The 17,975-nt window shown below is 40.1% G+C and overlaps 1 protein-coding gene across 13 annotated transcripts in view; it reads left to right on the plus strand.

Annotated features, from left to right (window-relative positions):
• Positions 1-17,975, plus strand: part of HYDIN (HYDIN axonemal central pair apparatus protein) — a 509,309-nt gene that overhangs the window by 151,458 nt on the left and 339,876 nt on the right. For 12 of the 13 annotated variants that reach the window (XM_074199124.1, XM_074199133.1, XM_074199118.1 and 9 more), the window contains one exon: positions 4,034-4,233. In XM_074199124.1, the coding sequence (XP_074055225.1) occupies positions 4,034-4,233 (200 nt within the window). Of the gene's footprint in view, positions 1-4,033; positions 4,234-17,975 lie in introns of those variants that run through there. The other variant, XM_074199172.1, reaches the window with a different exon arrangement.

Here is a 17,975-nt window from a genome sequence, read left to right on the forward strand (position 1 = left end):
CAAAAATCAAGACAAGTCTCATTTATTGTAGTGAAGTAATTTTTTAGTTGGGCAGCTAGGTGGTACCCTGGAATCTAGAAGACTCATCTTTGAGGGGCTCAAATCTGGCCTCAGGTACTCCTTAGCTGTGTGACTCTGGGCAGATCATTTCATCGAGTTTGCTTCAGTTTTCTTATCTGTAAAATGAGTTGGAGAAGAAAATGGCAAAACACTACAAGTATCTCTGCCAAGAAAATCCCAAAATAGGATCAAGGAGAAGCAGGCACAACTGAACTGGATTTTTAGTAAAAAGTTTAGCTAGCTAGGAAAAGATGGGGCTTTGTACTGGGGGGGGTGGAGGGGTGGTCTGAAATAATCCCCAAGTAGAAAATCCCTAAACTATTGCTGTGGAGCATTTTCCTTTTTTTCTGGGCTCCTTAATTCAAGGACTTGGCTGGGCTTCAGAGGTAAGCTATGAAGATGATTAAAGATTAGAAAATGGGACCTTTGAGGAAAGGCCTTGGAATTATTTAGTGTGGAGAAAGAGCTCTGGAATGACTTGACAGTTTTTAAGGACATGCAGAGCTATTACTCTGAGGATTATTATCAGATTTTCTTTTTTCACCTCTCCCTACCCCTACTCTCACCCTCTTGGACAGAATTAGAGGAAATAGACTTCAGGTGATGCTTGAAGATGATGTTAATGTGAAGACAAATGTTCTAAAATAAATCAACTAATCAAATCACATTTCTTATGTACTTAGTCTGGGGCAGACCCTGTGCTTGGCAATGACTACACAAAGAAAAGGCTAAAATAGATTCTACTCTGGAGGAGCTTACATTCTAATGGTAGAACCACCATATGTTAATCAGTGCCCACCAACTAAGTACAGAATGGGTGAAATACAGTCATAGGGCAAGGAAATAAATAATAAGTAAAAATCATTAAATTTGAAATGTGTTGGATAATGTATCTGATGAGCAACTAGGTGGCACAGTGGATAAAATAGTGAGCCTGGAGTCAGGAAGACTCATCTTCCCAGGTTCCAATCTGACTTCAGACACTTACTAGCTATGTGATCCTGGGCAAATCATTTAACCCTGTTAGCCTCAGATTCCTCACCTATAAAATGAGCTGGAAAAAGGAAATGGCAAAGCACTCCAGGATCTTTATCAAGAAAACCCCAAATAGGAGCAGCTAGGTGGCATGGTGAATAGAGCATTGGCCCTGGAGTCAGGAGGACCTGAGTTCACATCTGACCTCGGATGCTTAATAACTACCTGTGTGACCTTAGGCAAGTCACTTAGCCCCCTCCCCCCCCAAATAACATAAGAATAAGAAAATTCCAATTAGGGTCATGAAGAGTCAGACTATAACTGAGAAATGACTGAACAACAATTTGTTTCTAAAAGTTTGGTTAAGCCCTGTCCATTTAGGTATATTCATGATTGAGAGAACTAAGTATTTCCTGAGTCTGATAAACATGTTGGTTGTATTGCATCCTATATTTAATGCACTGCAGAGGGCGGCCCTGGAACCTCTTTGTTATTATTGTGGTTAAGGACTGTTGACTCTCAAGGGAAAAAAAAGGTTAATCAGGAAACATTTATTAAGTACCTACTGTATACTGGCTGAGTACTAAGTGCTGGGCAAATAAAAAAGAAGCAAAAGATAATCCCTGCCCTCAAGAACCACAGATGTAAGCATAATTTAAGTGGTTTTTTTTAAAAAGAGAAAGTGATACCTATAAAAGTCATATGATTTTTATTTTTAGGTTTTGCAAGGCTCGCACAAGGCCACACAGCTAGGTAATTATTAAGTGTCTGAGGCTGAATTTGAACTCAAGTCCTCCTGACTCCAGGGCCGGTGCTCTAGCCACTGCACCACCTAGCCTCCTCAAAAGTCATATGATTTTAAAGTTTATTGAATTCTTTACTTTATATATGGCAATCATTCCCCTTATGTACCTTGACCCTCTTGTAACAAAGTCAGTTAAATATAATCAACATGGCACAGTGATCATATCTGACAGTGTTTGCTGCATTTCACACCTGTAGCCCCCTACCTCTCTAATACAAAGAATGCAGCACTTCTACACATTTTCTTTAGATCCTTGACTAATCAGTTACTTAGCATTCAGCTTGATTTTAGTAGATTTTTGTCTCCTTGTTTTTAACATTAAGGTTGACATTATGAATTTGCTTCTTTCAATCTCTATCTTATATCCATCCATTTCGATGGACATGCACTTAGTTTCTGTGTTTTGCTGCCAAAAAGTGCTATGATGGTTTTTATCATATTCTTTTCTTTTTGTCTTTGACCTCTTTGGGGGTATATGTGAAATGGTGGGATCTCTGCATCAAAGGTTATGAACAATTTTGTCTTTTTTTTTCTTCTGCATGATTCCAAGAGGTTTTTTTTCCTTAATTGCCTTTGAAATGAAAACAAATAAACAATAATCATAAATATCTCTGTGATCCATATAACAAAAAAATTAAAAACCCAATTTATACTTCTATACTATGATCAGATTTGGCAGAAGGACCTGGGAGAAGATGAAAAAAGGAAAGAAATGAGGGTAAAAGAGATAGAATCAGAGAGAGAGAGAAAGAGAGAGAGAGAGAGAGACATAAACACACACACACACACACACACACACACAGGTTGAGAGGATGACTTAGGAAAATTAGATCCTGTATTTTTCTAACTCTAGCTGTAAATTGGTGTCCTATAGCTTGATGCTTATCCACAGACTATATGAAAATATGCAAAGGGATAAACCTATGGGTCCTATGGTTTCTATAAAATCATTTGCCACTTAACGTTATTGTTCCCTACTAGAAGTTGGGTGACTCTGTGGGTAAGGGTGATGAGATGGGAGTCATGAAGACTTAACTTCCCCAACTCAATTCTGGTCTCAAACAATTCCTAGCTGTAGGGCCCTGGTCAAGTTACTCAAACCTGTTTGCCTCAGTTTCCTTATCTTGAACTAGAGAAGGAAATGATAAACCACTCCAGTCTCTTTGCCAAGAAAACTCCAACTGGGGTCACAAAGAGTTGGCCACAACAGAAAATGACTCAACTCATTGCTTCCTACTAGATTGTTTTCAGTGACTTACGAATACCTTTCACTTATTTCAATCCTTACATGAAAGGGAGGATTTCAAAGAAAATCAAACCTGAATTAGAGTCTTTTTTTTTCCTGGTAGAGTGATATCCAAACTTCAAACCTACTGATTATCGAGGAATAGCCTTCTTTATTTTCCTTAGTGGTCATTTTTTGTTGTTGCTGTGGTAGTCTCCTTTTTTGGACTTGTAACTCTGGGAAAGAGAGAAGTGCTGACTTGGAGTCAGGAAGACCTGAGTTCAAATCCTTCCTAAGTCACTTGTTAATTGTGTGGCCTCAGACAGTTTAGACTCTGCCAGCCTGTTTCCTCATTTGTGAAATGGGGATGATAATAGTGTTTGCCTGTGAAGGATTTTGTAAGGATCAAATGAGGTGTCAGGTGTAAAGTATTTTGGAAGCCGTAAAACACTATATAAATGTAGCTATTTTTATTATACTAAATGCTGTGCAATATTGGGGCTTATTGGCCAGAGCAGTATGCCATTTCTTTTTTCAGTTCATCTTACAAATGAGAAAACTGAGGCAAACAGGATCAAGTGCCTTGCCCAAGGTCACATAGTAAATGTCAGGGACCAGATGTGAACTTAGGAAAATGCTTTCAGACCTGGTACAATATGCCACCTATATATCACCCCTTAAATCATATAAGCTTAAATAAAGGATGGATTTCTCTCCCATCTTGGTCATTCTGAATGTGAAATACATACCAGGGGAAGCTCAGCTCTTTGATTTATATGTCTAGTCTCCTTGACAAAACCCACACCCTACTCTGGATTGGACAGGTGCCATGTTAGACTTGGTTGGATAAAGTAGGCTCACTGAGTTGTTCTAGGAAATGCATCATAAAAGAAGACCACCCAGCCGCCACCCCCTTAGAGCTTGGGTCTCAGGCTCTCCCAGCGGATGACTCCTTGTGTTCCTTGTAGGACTATTCCCACGTGCTGACCTGCGTTACTGAAAGAGAAAAGTTCATCGTGCCCATTAAGGCCAGAGGGGCTCGGGCTATTCTGGATTTTCCCGATGAGCTGAACTTTGGAATTTGTCCTGTGAAATACTGCACCCAGAAGATTCTGCTGGTACGCAATATTGGCAACAGGGAGGCTGTGTTCCACATCCACATTGGCAGGTAGGCCTCTGGGGCCTGGCTGGGATTGATTGCAGCTCTCAGCCCCTGGGCTGCAAGCAGAGCAATACGGATTGAATTGCTTCCCCACAAATTCGAATTAGCCCTTTCTCCCAGCCTCAGACAGTGGGCCAGAAGGAACTTGCGCTTTCTCTCTCTCTCTCTCTCTCTCTCTCTCTCTCTCTCTCTCTCTCTCTCTCTCTCTGTCTCTCTCTCTGTCTCTCTCTGTCTCTCTCTGTCTTTGTCTCTCTCTGTCTTTGTCTCTCTCTGTCTGTCTCCCTTTGTCTCTCTCTGTTTCTGTCTCTGTCTCTCTGTCTTTGTCTCACACACTCTCTCTCTCTGTCTCTGTCTCTATCTGTCTCTCTTACTGTCTCTCTTTGTCTCTGTCTCTATCTGTCTCTATCTCTGTCTCTGTCTCTGTCTCTGTCTCTCTCTCTCTCTCTCTCTCTCTCTCTCTGTCTCTCACTTTCTCCCTGTCTCCCTGTCTCTCTCCTTTCCCTTTCCTCCTACCCTCTGTGTCTTTCTCTCTCTCCTCCCCCCTTTCTCTCTCCCTCTCTCTTTCCCTCTTCAGAGGGAACTCAGGTATAACAAAATCACTCAGCATGCTCTTTAGAAAACCAGGATGTCAGTTGTAAGACTGGTGTCGTGTCGTCTGTGCATTCTTTGACCATTCGGTTGCTCTGTCTCTGCCTCACTGGTGGGCATGGCTTATGCTCTTAAAAAGCAAGAACATAATGTTTGAAGGTAGACAGGACCTTTGAGATCACCCTAGAGCTAGGCTGATGTGGCATTTTAAGATTTACAAAGTGATTTACACCCATTAACTCACTGGATCGCAGTCCAAACCCCTCCTTTTAAAGATGAGGAAACTGAGGCAGACAGAAGTTAAGTGACTTACCCAGAGTCATATAGGAAGCAGCAGATTATCTCTACCCTGCCTCTCTTTGGGTACCTCCTTCCCCAAATGTTGTTTATCTGATACAGTACCCAAAGCACTGCAACAGAGCCAGAAAGATCTGAGTTCAATTCCTGCCTTAGACACTTTTTAGCTGTGCGACTCTGAGCAAGTCACTTAAGCTGTTTCAGTTTCCTTATCCATAAACTGGGGAGAATAATAGAGCCTCCCTACCAGGGTTATTGTGAGAATTACATGAGATAATGGTTGTAAGACGCTGCAAATCTTAAAAGCCCTAGATAAATGCCAGCTGCTATTTATTATTGCTGAATCCTTCAGATTCAAAATCCAATATTGATCTTGACCGCCCATCATTTTGTTTGTCTTAATTGTTAAAAATAAAACCAATCAGCAAATGTTTTCCAGAAATGTGCCACAAAGAGACACTGTGTTAGGTGGAGGGAGGGGCTTAGCAAGTTGGTGACATGGCTCTTCTCTTTAAGGAACTCACCTTAGAGTTGGATTCGTGTTACCCAAGGCAGCATAAGTGCCAAAGCATCAGTGAGATGGAGCGGGACCCAGGAGCTCAGGGCAGTGACAAAAAGCCTTTTATGGTGAAGGTCAGCCTGGAGGAGAGGGGGCCTGGGAGAGCTAGGAAGCCTAGGGAAGGTGCTGCAGGGTGATGACCAGTGCAGACATGAGGGATCTCCGTGCGCATTCCTGTCGGTCTAGAAGTCTAAGGCTGCTTGAGAGGTTCCTCTTTCCCTTCTCTATGGGGAAGCCACCAGCCCCTCCACATGGACTCTATGCTTGGGACCCTCCTGAGTCATTATTTGGTTGGAGATGGGTGACCATGATCCCAGGAGCCTCTTGGACAAAGTGGGCTTGTTGCCGTGCCTCTTTCAGACTCAGAAGTGACTCTGAGCAATAGGAAGCTCCGTCATCCTGAGTTCTCTTCTTATGGAGCTGACGAAGGAGCCTTTCTTCTTCCCTCTTTGAATGTTGGCCCCATCCCAAGTGGTACATGAACCTGCTGCCCCCTTGGAATAAGAACAAAGGAGTGGAGCCAAATGTGGAACAACACTGTACTCTTCAGCTTCTTCAACTTCATATTTAATTCTTAAGAGTATTAGTCTGGGGTGGCTAGGTGACACAGTGGGGCGGCTAGGTGGCTCAGTAGATAGAGCACCAGCCCTGGATTCAGGAGGACCTGAGTTCAAATTCGACCTCAGACACTTAATAATTACCTAGCTGTGTGGCCTTGGGCAAACCACTTAACTCCATTTGCATTGCAAAAAAAGAGTATTAGTCAATCAGCAAGTCTTAAGGACCTACTGTCTATCACCCACTGTGCTAAGCACTGGGGATAGAAGGAAAGGCAAAGGGCAGTCCCTGTCCTCAAGGATCTTACAATCTAATGAGAGGGGAGAGGAGACAACATGTCAACAATTGTCCAAAGAAGAAATTGGAGATAGCTATTGAAAGATCCCAAAATTAGTGGGTGAGAGATAAGAAAGGCTCTTTCTTTGTAGAGGATAAGATTTTAGCTGGGGTTTGATGGAAGGCAGGGAAGTGAAGAGGCAGAGACAAGGATGGAGAGCATTCTAGAAATGGAAGGAAAAACACCTGGAGTGAGGCAATGGAATTTCTTGTCCAAGGAAAAGCAACGAGACTAGTGTCACTGAAGCTAAGAGTCTACTGGGGGATGTGAGGTGAAAGGTGAGAGGAGGAAGCTAGATAATGAAGGGCTTGGATGGCCAAAGATGATCTTCTAGTTGATCTTAGAGGTGATAGGGAGCCACTGGAGTTTGTGAATGGGGGAGTGATGTGGTCAGATCTGTACTTTGGAAAGATCAGTCTGATTCATTTGACATCAAGCTGAGGATTTATTTATAGATCCCTTCATTCAACCCAGGCAGTTCAACATCTGAACCACATCCTTGGATAAGGGCCAATAAGATCACAGGGAGAATGGGCCCAGGCAGAGACCAGAAAGTGGACTTGGATCCCCAGAGAGTGATGCCTCCATGTCAGCCCAGCAACTTAGGGAGCTTTTCAGTCTTAGAGGCCAAGAAAATCTATAGGAGGGAACCAAGGGGCCCAAGGGATGAGGGGCTAGGGGAGAATAAACCAGGAGTGGAGGAGCAACATTTCTTATACCCAGATGAAGAGAAGAAAAAAGGGGGACAGAGAGTTCTGTATGACACCCAAGTTCCAGGTCAATGCCAAGTTCTCCTCTTCCTGGAAAAAGGAAAAGACTTGTGTTTGGTAACATCAACTTTTTGGATCCAGCCTTCTGGAAGGAAGAAGAAGAAGGCCCATGGCACTGGAACTGAAAGAACCACCAGGACCCAAGATCCAAGTTCCAGAGTAAAATGGATCTTGCTTAATTTCCCATGTCCCATTGCCACTAATGGCATGACTTTGGGCAAGTTGTCCAGCCCCTGTGAACTTATTTCCCCCCTCGCATCAGCAGGATGAGGTGGGTTGACTAGAGAGCCTCTGGAGAGCTATGAGCCTAGGAGCTATTCAGACTATTCAAGTGAAATGAATGGGACCCATCTAACAATACCCAAATACCTCTGAAAATCTTAGAGTAGCATCTGATGTTTGGAGGGAGGTGAGGAAATGATTCTCTAGCTGCCCCTAGTGCAAGGCTCTCTCTAGATGCGAGTCCTAAACCTTAGTCATCAGTCTGGAGGACTATATAGTTTCCTAAGGGAGTGCGGGGGTTATTGGAAATTGAGGAATCTCTCTATTGGCCTCAAGCATTTTTTCCTTCCCAGGGGAATCTCAACTATAGGGTAATACTATGAGTTGGGAGAGCTAGTTGGTCCTTGTAATTCATTTTGAGGGTTTTCAGGCAAGATGGCATGACTCCTTATGGACTCCTAAGAGTGCTTTGTGGGGTTTTTTTGGTATTCTTTTACAAAGGCTGTCCTGTATCCAGTGTAGATGGTTGCCTTGAATGCTAGGAGACCTTTTTACCCATTGAGACCTGGGGACAAGCAAATTCCAAGCTTCTCTGAGAACCTTTGAATGGAGGCATAAGTCAAAGGAAGAATGATTAGCATTCCAGGATTGAACCCAGATGATGAAAACCCAGAATTATTGCTCTGGCTACATTACTTCCCAAAGTCCCTTATCACCTGTGATATATTTATTTTTATTTTAAGGGTAGCCAAATGAGATAAGTAGGGGGTTAGGTTTTATTTTTTTATTTTATTATAGAGTTGAGGAAACTGAGGCTAATTTAATTGTGACTTGTCTAAAACGATGTGGCCTTTGAAGTAGGATAAAAGTGTTTAGCACTGAAAAGAAACTTAGAATCTTATTTACCTCCCTTATTTTACACAGGCCTTTAACACCCAAAGCCATAATAAATGATTTATTTAAATTCATATTAGTAGGGCAACTAGGTGGCTCAGTGGATAGAGCACTGACCCTGGAGTCAGGAGGACCTGAGTTCAAATCCAGCCTCAGACCTAGCTGTGTGACCTTGGGCAGGTCACTTAACCTCGCTGCCTTGCAAAATAATTCATATCAGTAGAAGAAGAAGCAGAGGCCATAGCTTTTTCTCCACTTCTGTAGGTTTTTCATCATATAATGCTGCTTATGTTTAGAATCAGCCCTTGAAATATTTGCCTCTAGAGAAACTCAAACTTAACTTTCTGGATGATGTCTCCATGAATCTTATCATAGTTCTAGAATCACAGAATGGCAGAACTGAGAGAGACCTTGGGATAATCTGAAAAAAATCCCCCAAACCTGAAGACCAGACAAATGTTACTCAACCCAGGAACGGGACCCTGTGATCCCCACTTTTCTTCCTCCCCTCTTCCCCAGTGGTGCCTCTCCATTCTCCTCTGGGGTTAGTTGGGTCAGTAAATATCAGAACTGACTCTTGAATCTGTTTCTGGTCCCATCACTAAGGTGCTTTCTGTTGTTCCTGGTGAATTAGGAAAAGATGATGACAGGCCCGATTGGTTCACCATGAGTGAGGGAAGACAGATCCTCTTGTGGTACTTAAAATAAATGTGGTGAACCACAAACCACAGTCTTCTAAAAGGCTGCCTTCATTTGGAATGTTTCACCATGAAAACAGGTTTCCAATGAGTGGAAGAGAAGTACGGGCAATATATCAGATCTGGAATTATTACTAAAGCAGACCTTTAAGAAGCCAGTTGTAAAGTCCAGTTATGTTTTTATGAAGAAACAGTTGAGACATTCATTTCACAGATTTAATGATCAGATTACTAAGGAGGTCAGCCTAAGACTCTATTCCCCCCCCACCTCTCTATTTATTCTCTCTCTGTCTCTGTCTTTTTATCTTTGCCTCTGTTTTTCTCTCACCGTCTCTCCTTGTCTGTCACTTTGTCTCAGTTTCTGTCTCTCTTTGGATAAATCTTTAGTTTTAGATGTCAGTCAACTAGTATTATATTAATTATTATATTATATGCATTAGATTCTACTAAAGCTCTAGGGATATGCCTATAGCCCCTCTGTCCTCAAAGACCCCTGGAATTTGTAGTTCTTTGTAAGTTTGGGAAGAAAGGGAACTAACTCAAGATGAGACTTCAGATGGGAAGACAATGGGTTTTCCCATATGGGGTGGATGAGCTTGTCACTCTTGAAGAAAACAAGGAGAGGAGAAGGGAAAGATGATTATCGCTCAGAGGCCACAGCTTATGTGTCTGCCTCATCTGCTGATCACGAGAGATGACTTCTAAATGACCAAGCAGAGAGGCCTGTGACTGCTCATTAATCTTGGATATTGGCTACTCTAGAAGTGACTAAATCTAGCCACAAGGAGCCATTTCCCTATTCTGTCCCTACCTTCTGCCCCTACCTAAAACCACTTAATTGTGGTTTTAAGAATTCTTTAAAGATTTAATATTATTTAATTTGTACCATACTACAAAGCTATTTAAAAGATTTAATTATTTAATATTAATATAGTAGCAATATACTATTATATATTAATAGTATTCTATTAAGATATTAATATGACTGTTAATATTATTTAAAAGATTTAATATTATTTCTTATAAACACTTGTGGTGAGCCCTGTCTTTATATTGCCTGGTGTCCCTTTGTTTGTGGTAGGGAAGGCAGGATGGGAGCCAAATAAAGGGAAAAACCTTTCCTAGTGCAAGGCCCACTGTTAGACATTTACTCTAACTGGGGCATGTGCATGGCTCATTTTATAACTATCCTTACAAGGACACAATGACTACACAGTCAGGCCACCTTTTGTAAATCTATCCCAGAGGGGTGGCTGGGTGGCACAGTGGCTAAAGCACCGGCGCTGGAGTCAGGAGTACCTGGGTTCAAATCCGGTCTCAGACACCTAATAATTACCTAGCTGTGTGGCCTTGGGCAAGCCACTTAACCCCATTTGCCTTGCAAAAAGAAAACCTAAAAAAAAAATAAATCTGTCCCATAGACATGAGTTGGAGGGCAACTAGATGTTAGATGAAGAAAGACTAAACCACTCTCCCTACCTTTAAGGAGCTCATAGTCTAATGGGGGAGATGACCTTCAAACAAACAGCTATGGATGTACAAGATGTGAATAGATTAGATGGAAAGTGAATGCTCAATATGGTGTGATGTCTAATGTGGACTGTAGTTCAGGAGGGAGATATCTAGAGCTGGGAGTCATCTGCATAGAGATGATAACATGGGAGCTCCTGGGGTCATGAAGTGGGAGAATGCAGAGAGAAGATAAAAAAAGATTTAATTACACAATTGTATGTGCCAAACACTTTGCTAAGCACAGGAGACAGAATCCATGCCAGGAAGGAGCTTGCATTAGTTCATTGGGAGTGGGAATTGTTTCATTCTTTGGACTCATCTAGTATCTTAGCATAGCTTGGAAAGTGACTCCAGGGCTGGTGCTCTGATCACGGCATCACCTCCCAACATGGTTAGTGATTAATAAATACTCGATTGTTGATTGGTTATAATTGGGGGGTGGGAACTCCACACATGGAGGAGTGATGACCAGGAAGGGGGTGCTTTGGTAGACAGCTATAGGGATAGATATGATCTTCATTTCACAAATGGAAAGAGAATGATGGGAACAAAGGCACAGATAGCAATGTGATGCAGGAGAATAGGGAATGAAGTAAAACATGAGGACTCCTCTGAGACAGAGGGCTAGGAGAGGCAACCTGGCCTCAGGGTTCAAGTTTCAGAGATGGGGAAGGCCCAGGTCAAAACCTTGGTATCAGTGGATAAATTTGAGGAGATGACATGGGTGATGAACCAGCAAAGGAGGCTAACAGGGAGCAATTAGATAGGAGGAGCACCAAGAAAGGGCAGTGTCAGAAAAATTCAGAGAGGAATCAATTTCCAGGACAAGGGGGCAGTTAGGAATGTCAAACACTATAGAGAGGTCAAAAAGAATGAAGTTTGGGAAAGACCATTAAGATTTAGCTATTAAGAGATCAATGGAGAGCAGGTTTTGTAGACTGATGAGCTCAGAAGTCAGATTGCAGAGGGTTTAGGAGAAAGTGGGAAGAGAGAAAATGGAAGCAATAAATAATAGGCAACTTTTTCTTTGAGTTTGAGAAAAGGATCTAGGACAATAGGTAACAGGGATGGCATGGCCTAGTGAGTTTCTTTTAAAGGTGATGGAGACTTGGTTGTGTTTGTAGGCAGCAGGGAAAGAACCAGAAGGTAGGGAGATATTGAAGAGAAATGAGTGTGGGGATATTTAGAAAGGACCATCTGCTGGACATGAGAGGGGATAGGATCAAGACTACATATAGAACTGGCAAGAATGAGCACCCCTTCATCAGAGACTAGGAAGAATGGTGGGTGATATCAAACAACTGTGATTTCAGGAGAGGGTCATAAGTGAGAGCTCATGGCTAATTACCTCAATTTCCTTAGAAGAATAAGAGGTAAGGTCATTAACTGGGAGGAGGACATGCTATGGGAATCTTGAGAGGGAAGAGAAGGATTACAATAGCCATTAAATCAATTGGGATAAAGAATTAAGTAGTGCCTTGCTGTAGTGAGGGTCCAATTGAGATTAGAATAACAAAATTATAGTGAGTCCATAAAAAGAGAAGTATTGAATATATGATTTATAAACTGATACTATAAAACAGTAAACAAGACAAATTATATAAACAAAGTTTGAATAACATCTTAAGTAATGAGTCAAATGGCAAATCATCAAAACAATAGCCATGTGAAGAATGAAAATGCTAAGACAACCTAATAAACTTTCTGATTTTCAGAAAATGTATTTCTCTAAGAAGTTGTCAAGAAGCATATTTTTATTATTTAAATAATTTTGTGGTTGTCATCATTACCTGATTTCTATTCGTACTGGTTTCTTTTGACCTGGGAGTAGGTTACTGGTTTACTCTTTGGATTCTTCTTTCTTGGTCTTATGGTTTAGGTGACAACAAAGATCTAGATTTGGAAATTTATAGGAAATGGGTTTTTGGGAAACTGATACAAACAAGAACTTTATTATTATTTAAAGATAAAAGAAAATAAGGCCCATGGAGGCTAAACAACTTGCCTAAGGTCATAAAAGTATCAAGCATTAGAAGAAATATTTGAGTCCAGATGCTATGCCTATAGAGCCAGTGTTATACCCTCAGTGGTCTATGCTGCCAGAATTGTCCCAAGGAATTCTTTCTATCCCAGCAGGCATTTATCCATGCTGTGGAATCATCCCATAAATCACTTGACCCATATAAATGACCAGGAGGAATAACCCTTTAAAAAGATATAATCTAAGGGCAACTAGATGGTGTGGTGGATAGAATACTGACCCTGGAGTCAAGAAGACCTGAATTCAAATCTGACCTCAGACACTTACCAATTGCCTAGCTGTGTGACCTTGGTCAAGTCACTTAATCTCATTGCCTTGTTAAAAAATAAAAAGATATAATCTAAAGGCAATTTCCCAGAGACTCATGAGCTGATGAGGTTTTGTCTGCCATATAAGAATTCCTTAATCAATCCAGAGTGTTAATGAATCTGACCAGCAGATTGAGGATAGGACATGAATCTGAATCCAAATTTAGAGGAGCTGCATTTTCTTGGTCAAAAAAAATGCCACCCCTGCCTCAGAACTGTGTTTTCCTCAGTTATCTCATCAGACTGCACTTGGCGGGGGGGCATTTTGCCTGTGTTTGGCCATGCTTTTGACTTTCAAGGTTCATAATGAATAAAACCTTTAGTAAGTGCTTAATACATGCTCGGCACTATTCATTCAAGTGGCAAAGCAAGATAGTCTTTGCAGTCAGAGTTCATTTTTTAATGACAGAGATGGTACAGATGAAAAGTTTCAGCAAGTCAGATGGAAAGGTTCCATTGACCTTATGGTCCAGCAGCAAAGTGCATGGTCCTGCCTCTATTTTCATGGACAAAATTTCTGAAATGGAACCACTGGACAGAGCCATAGACTTCAGTGGCAAGAATTCTCCTTTTTGGGTGTTCACCTGTAGGAGGAGTTGCCAGGCTGCATTTCCAAAGATGCTTCTCAGGGTGGTGATGGAGGATACTTGTCTGGAGTTAATACTGTTCTAAAATCTCCTTTGTTCTGGGTTCTTAACTATTTGCATCAAGATCTGAAGATGGATGATAGTCAAAGTAGTAATATGATTTTGTTGGCACCTGCAGTCATTGGTTTTCTCTTATTTGTGCTTGCTGCTTTGTCTAGGCTGATTTGCCTATCTTTGTGATAATTGGTTGACAGTAGATAGGGATGGTTGACCCCTTCTCCACAGGAGCTAAATGGAACCTCTGTGCATTTGGAATAGTGGTGCAATTACAATGAAGACTTCCCTGATTGTCCCTCCACTGAAGCTTTCCTTTGTTACCTCATTAACAGACAGCTTCGAAATACTCCAAATAACTGCATGTCATTGTCTGCTAACCCACTGACCCTCAGCCCTATTGGGAATGAGGTAGAATAGATCAAAACCAACTGGTAGTACACTCTAATGTGACTAGAGTGGATCTGATTTCAATCACTAAAGTCATGGCTTTAAGCTTTTGTGAATGAACTCAGATCTCTTGCATCATTGAGATATTAAGAGGTGTGGTAGTCCTTGCCCATTTTGACATCTTAAAAAAATCACTACACATGACTCCTGTCACTATCTTAAAATTCTCTTTAGGAAACAACTTTTGGTATAACTATGAATCTTCACATTTCTAATTACTAAACATATGAAATTTTAATACTAGCAAAATACAAATAAGAAAACAGATGCTAGGGGCGGCTAGGTGGCACAGTGGTTAGAGTGCTGGCCCTGAGTTCAAATCCAACCTCAGACACTTAATAATTACCTAGCTGTGTGGCCTTGGGCAAGCCACTTAAACCCCATTTGCCTTGCAAAAACCTTAAAAAAAGAAAGGGAAAAAAAAAAGAAAACAGATGCTAGGGGCAAAAGAGGGTAAAATTTAAAGGAAGGAGGAGAAATTCAAATTGATATTTGAATCATTCTGCACTCAATTATACTATGCCTTTTGTTTTACTGAATTTCTGACCCAAAGGACTTTAGGATATTTTTAGTGATGACACTATGTGTGTTCAGGACTTTTTTCCTCCTTCATAGTACAAGAAAATGCCGATAAGGCATGCCAGGACCAGATATTTGAAGAGGCCAGTAAAAGGAGGAGATCAGATTTGGGAGCCTTGGAGAGTTCAGAATCCCTCTCAAAGTACTGTGTCAAGTTTTAGCAGATGAAAGGGATATTCAATATAATTAGGGAAAAACTCTGAGACAATGCTTTTCAATCTTATTAGATAGCATTGATTAAGGTAAAGGAGGACTAGTTATGGGAAAAATATAGAAAGGAATTGGAGAAAAGTAGTCTGAATTGAAGCCTATATTTCTGTTGAAAAACAAATCTATTTTGGATTCTATTCTACTCTTGGCAAACAATGAAATCTTGAAATCAAGTTGGCATTTTCATTTATTCATTTAAGCCATCATTCAGAATTAATGGGATTTGGCAATAAATAATTTAAGAACTGATATAACTCAGAGACAAATATCACAGAATCTCAGAATTGGAAGAAACCCTCAGGCCATCTAGTTCAATTTCTGCCTGAATGATCAGCCATGCTATAGGGTCTTCAAAAATAGTCTTTGATGCTTTGCTTAAAGAATGTTTTTATCCAACCCATATTTGCTAGAGCAATGTCCACTCATTGTTCCCGATTCTGCTTTTGGGGATATAAATAAAGCAATTTTAGTACCTTTTCCATTCACATCACTCCCTCACTCTTCTATTCTCCAGTAGAAACATCTCTATTTTCTTCAGCTGGTTCTTCATCAGTATGATCTCAAGACCCTTTACCTGGTTACTTTCCATTTATCAAGATAGCCTTCCAAAAATGTAGTGCCCAGGACAGAACATAACCCTCCAGATGTAGTGGGAGCAGGGTAGGGTAAAATGACGTTCTTGGTTCTGGCCCCTTTAACTCCCTAAAGGGGATATACCCTCCATTTCACACTATTGACTCATACAAAATTTGTGCTCCTCTAACACGCCCAGATATTTTTTCAGATGAATTGTTGTTGGATATGCCTTCCAACTTGTACTCCTGAAATTGATTTTGAACCCAAATGTAGGAATCTTTAAAGAAAATATGCTTGTTTAATTTCTTATTTGATTAAGTCCAATGTTGTACCTTGTCTTGATCTTTTTGGGTCTTTATTTTGTTGTCCAATGTGTTAGCAATCTTCTGGCTTTGTGTCATTTGCAAATTTAGTCGGTGTAGCATTTGAGTCATTGATAACTATATTGAACAGTTCAAATTTAAGCACACCAATCACTTTGAAACAGCTATGGAACAGCACACCAAAAGCCTTCTTTCAAAATAATATAGAACTATTCATGTTCTTTGGAATCTCTTCATCTTACTAGTTCTGAATCTAAGTGTCTTGTTGTCCAGTTTCCATCTCTCCATTTTTTAAATACAAGATTAGCATAACAGAGACTTTGTTAAATTATTTATTAACATTGAGGTAAACTCTACAGCACTCCTTTGATCCTTTTAAAAAGAAATGATGTCAGTCTGGCATGGGTGGTTCTCGATGGAACTATATTGGCTCTTTGTTATGTCTGCTTTATTTTCTAGGTGTTCTTTCACTATTCCTTTAATATGACTAGATTTTACATTCAAAATATTTGCCAGAAATAAATGTCAAGCTTGTTGGTCTAGAGTGTCTGAAAATTGTGACAGCATTTACCTGTCTCTCTAGTATTGTGACACCTTTCCTAGTCTCCATAATTTTTCAAATATTTATGAAATGGACTCAGTAATTATGTTTGCCCATTCTTTTAGCAGTATGGCCCAGTGGATAAAACTCTGGATTTGGAGTCAAGAAAGAGCTGGACTTGACTCCTTCCTAAGATTCTTAATAGCTGTTTAACCCTGTCAAAGTCACTTATCTTCTCTCAGTCTGCTTTGATAATAGAAGCACCTACTTCAAAGGATTGTTTCAAACATCAAAATATGTAATATATGTGAAATGTTTTGTGGCTATATTGGAACTATGCCCCTAAAGCTATTAAACTGTCTGCACCCTTTGATCCAGTAATACATATTCCAAAAAGAAATAGGAAAAGGACACATAATTGCAAATATATTTATAGCAATTCTTTTTGTGGTGGAAAAGAACTGGAAATTGAGAATATTCCCATCAATTGAGGAATAGCTGAACAAGTGAAGGTATGTGAATGTGATGGAATACCATCAGCTTGTATGAGCTGATGAAGGGGAAGGTTTTACAAAAGCCTGGAGAGATGTGTCTGAACTGTTGCAGAGGGAAGTGAGCAGAGCCAGGAGAACAATTTATCCAATCATTTAACAATAATATTGTAATGGCAATCAAAATTGAAAGACTTAGGAACTTTGATTATAGCAAAGAAACAGTTCCAGAAGATTCATAATGAAATGTGTAAAAACTTAATTATTTAGGATTAAACTAAAACAATAGAAATTTTAGGTTACAGTGAAGTTTATTCTGTTAAGATTTACCTAACCTATAAGTGCAAGACATTATAGATAATGACTACCACCTCAGCAAAGGGAGAAAATAATATTTATACATTAAAAGACAAGGACATCATTAAACCTTCCAGTGGCTACTGAATCAGATTACATATTTATTCCTCCTTTCATTGTTATCTTGTCATACAGAAGATGTCCAACTATCTCTTACCTGATTTCATATTTAACAAATGCCAGAAACCTCTGTGAGTCTTATAAAGATAACTAGTCAGGTGTCCCAATTTATAATTATCTGCTTTCCTATGAGGGTTAGAAGAATTAACAACAGGAGAGGTAGAAATTTCAAATTTATAACCCATAGTTATAGATCGAGAATTTTGACTTTGGTCAGTGGTATAGGCTGTGAAAATTATTAACTTTGTTATATGCTAGCCACCTCCACCAGATAGAAAGATGACGAACTGATATCTCTATGTATCTATCTATATATCTATCATCTCTCTATTTTTTGTATCTTTCTATCTCTATCTCTCTATCATTCTATCTATCTAACTATAGATATACATATATATGTATATATATATATGTATATATATATATATACCCATTGAGACAGCAAGGAAAGCAAAGCTTATTAAAATATCTATAATCAAGCAAAAAAAATCCTGCATTAGCCATATGGTAGAACAAAAAGTATATAATGCACACACACTCAAGTGTTATTGTTTTTGTTCACTCATTTTAGTTATGTTGGATTCTTTGTGACCGTATTTGAAGTTGACCTGGCAGGGACATTGGTTTGTCATTTCCTTCTCTAGAGGAGCTTGAGGCAAACACATTGAAGTGATTT

Source organism: Macrotis lagotis, chromosome 1, assembly GCF_037893015.1.
Source record: "Macrotis lagotis isolate mMagLag1 chromosome 1, bilby.v1.9.chrom.fasta, whole genome shotgun sequence".
Taxonomy (NCBI): Eukaryota; Metazoa; Chordata; class Mammalia; order Peramelemorphia; family Peramelidae; genus Macrotis; species Macrotis lagotis.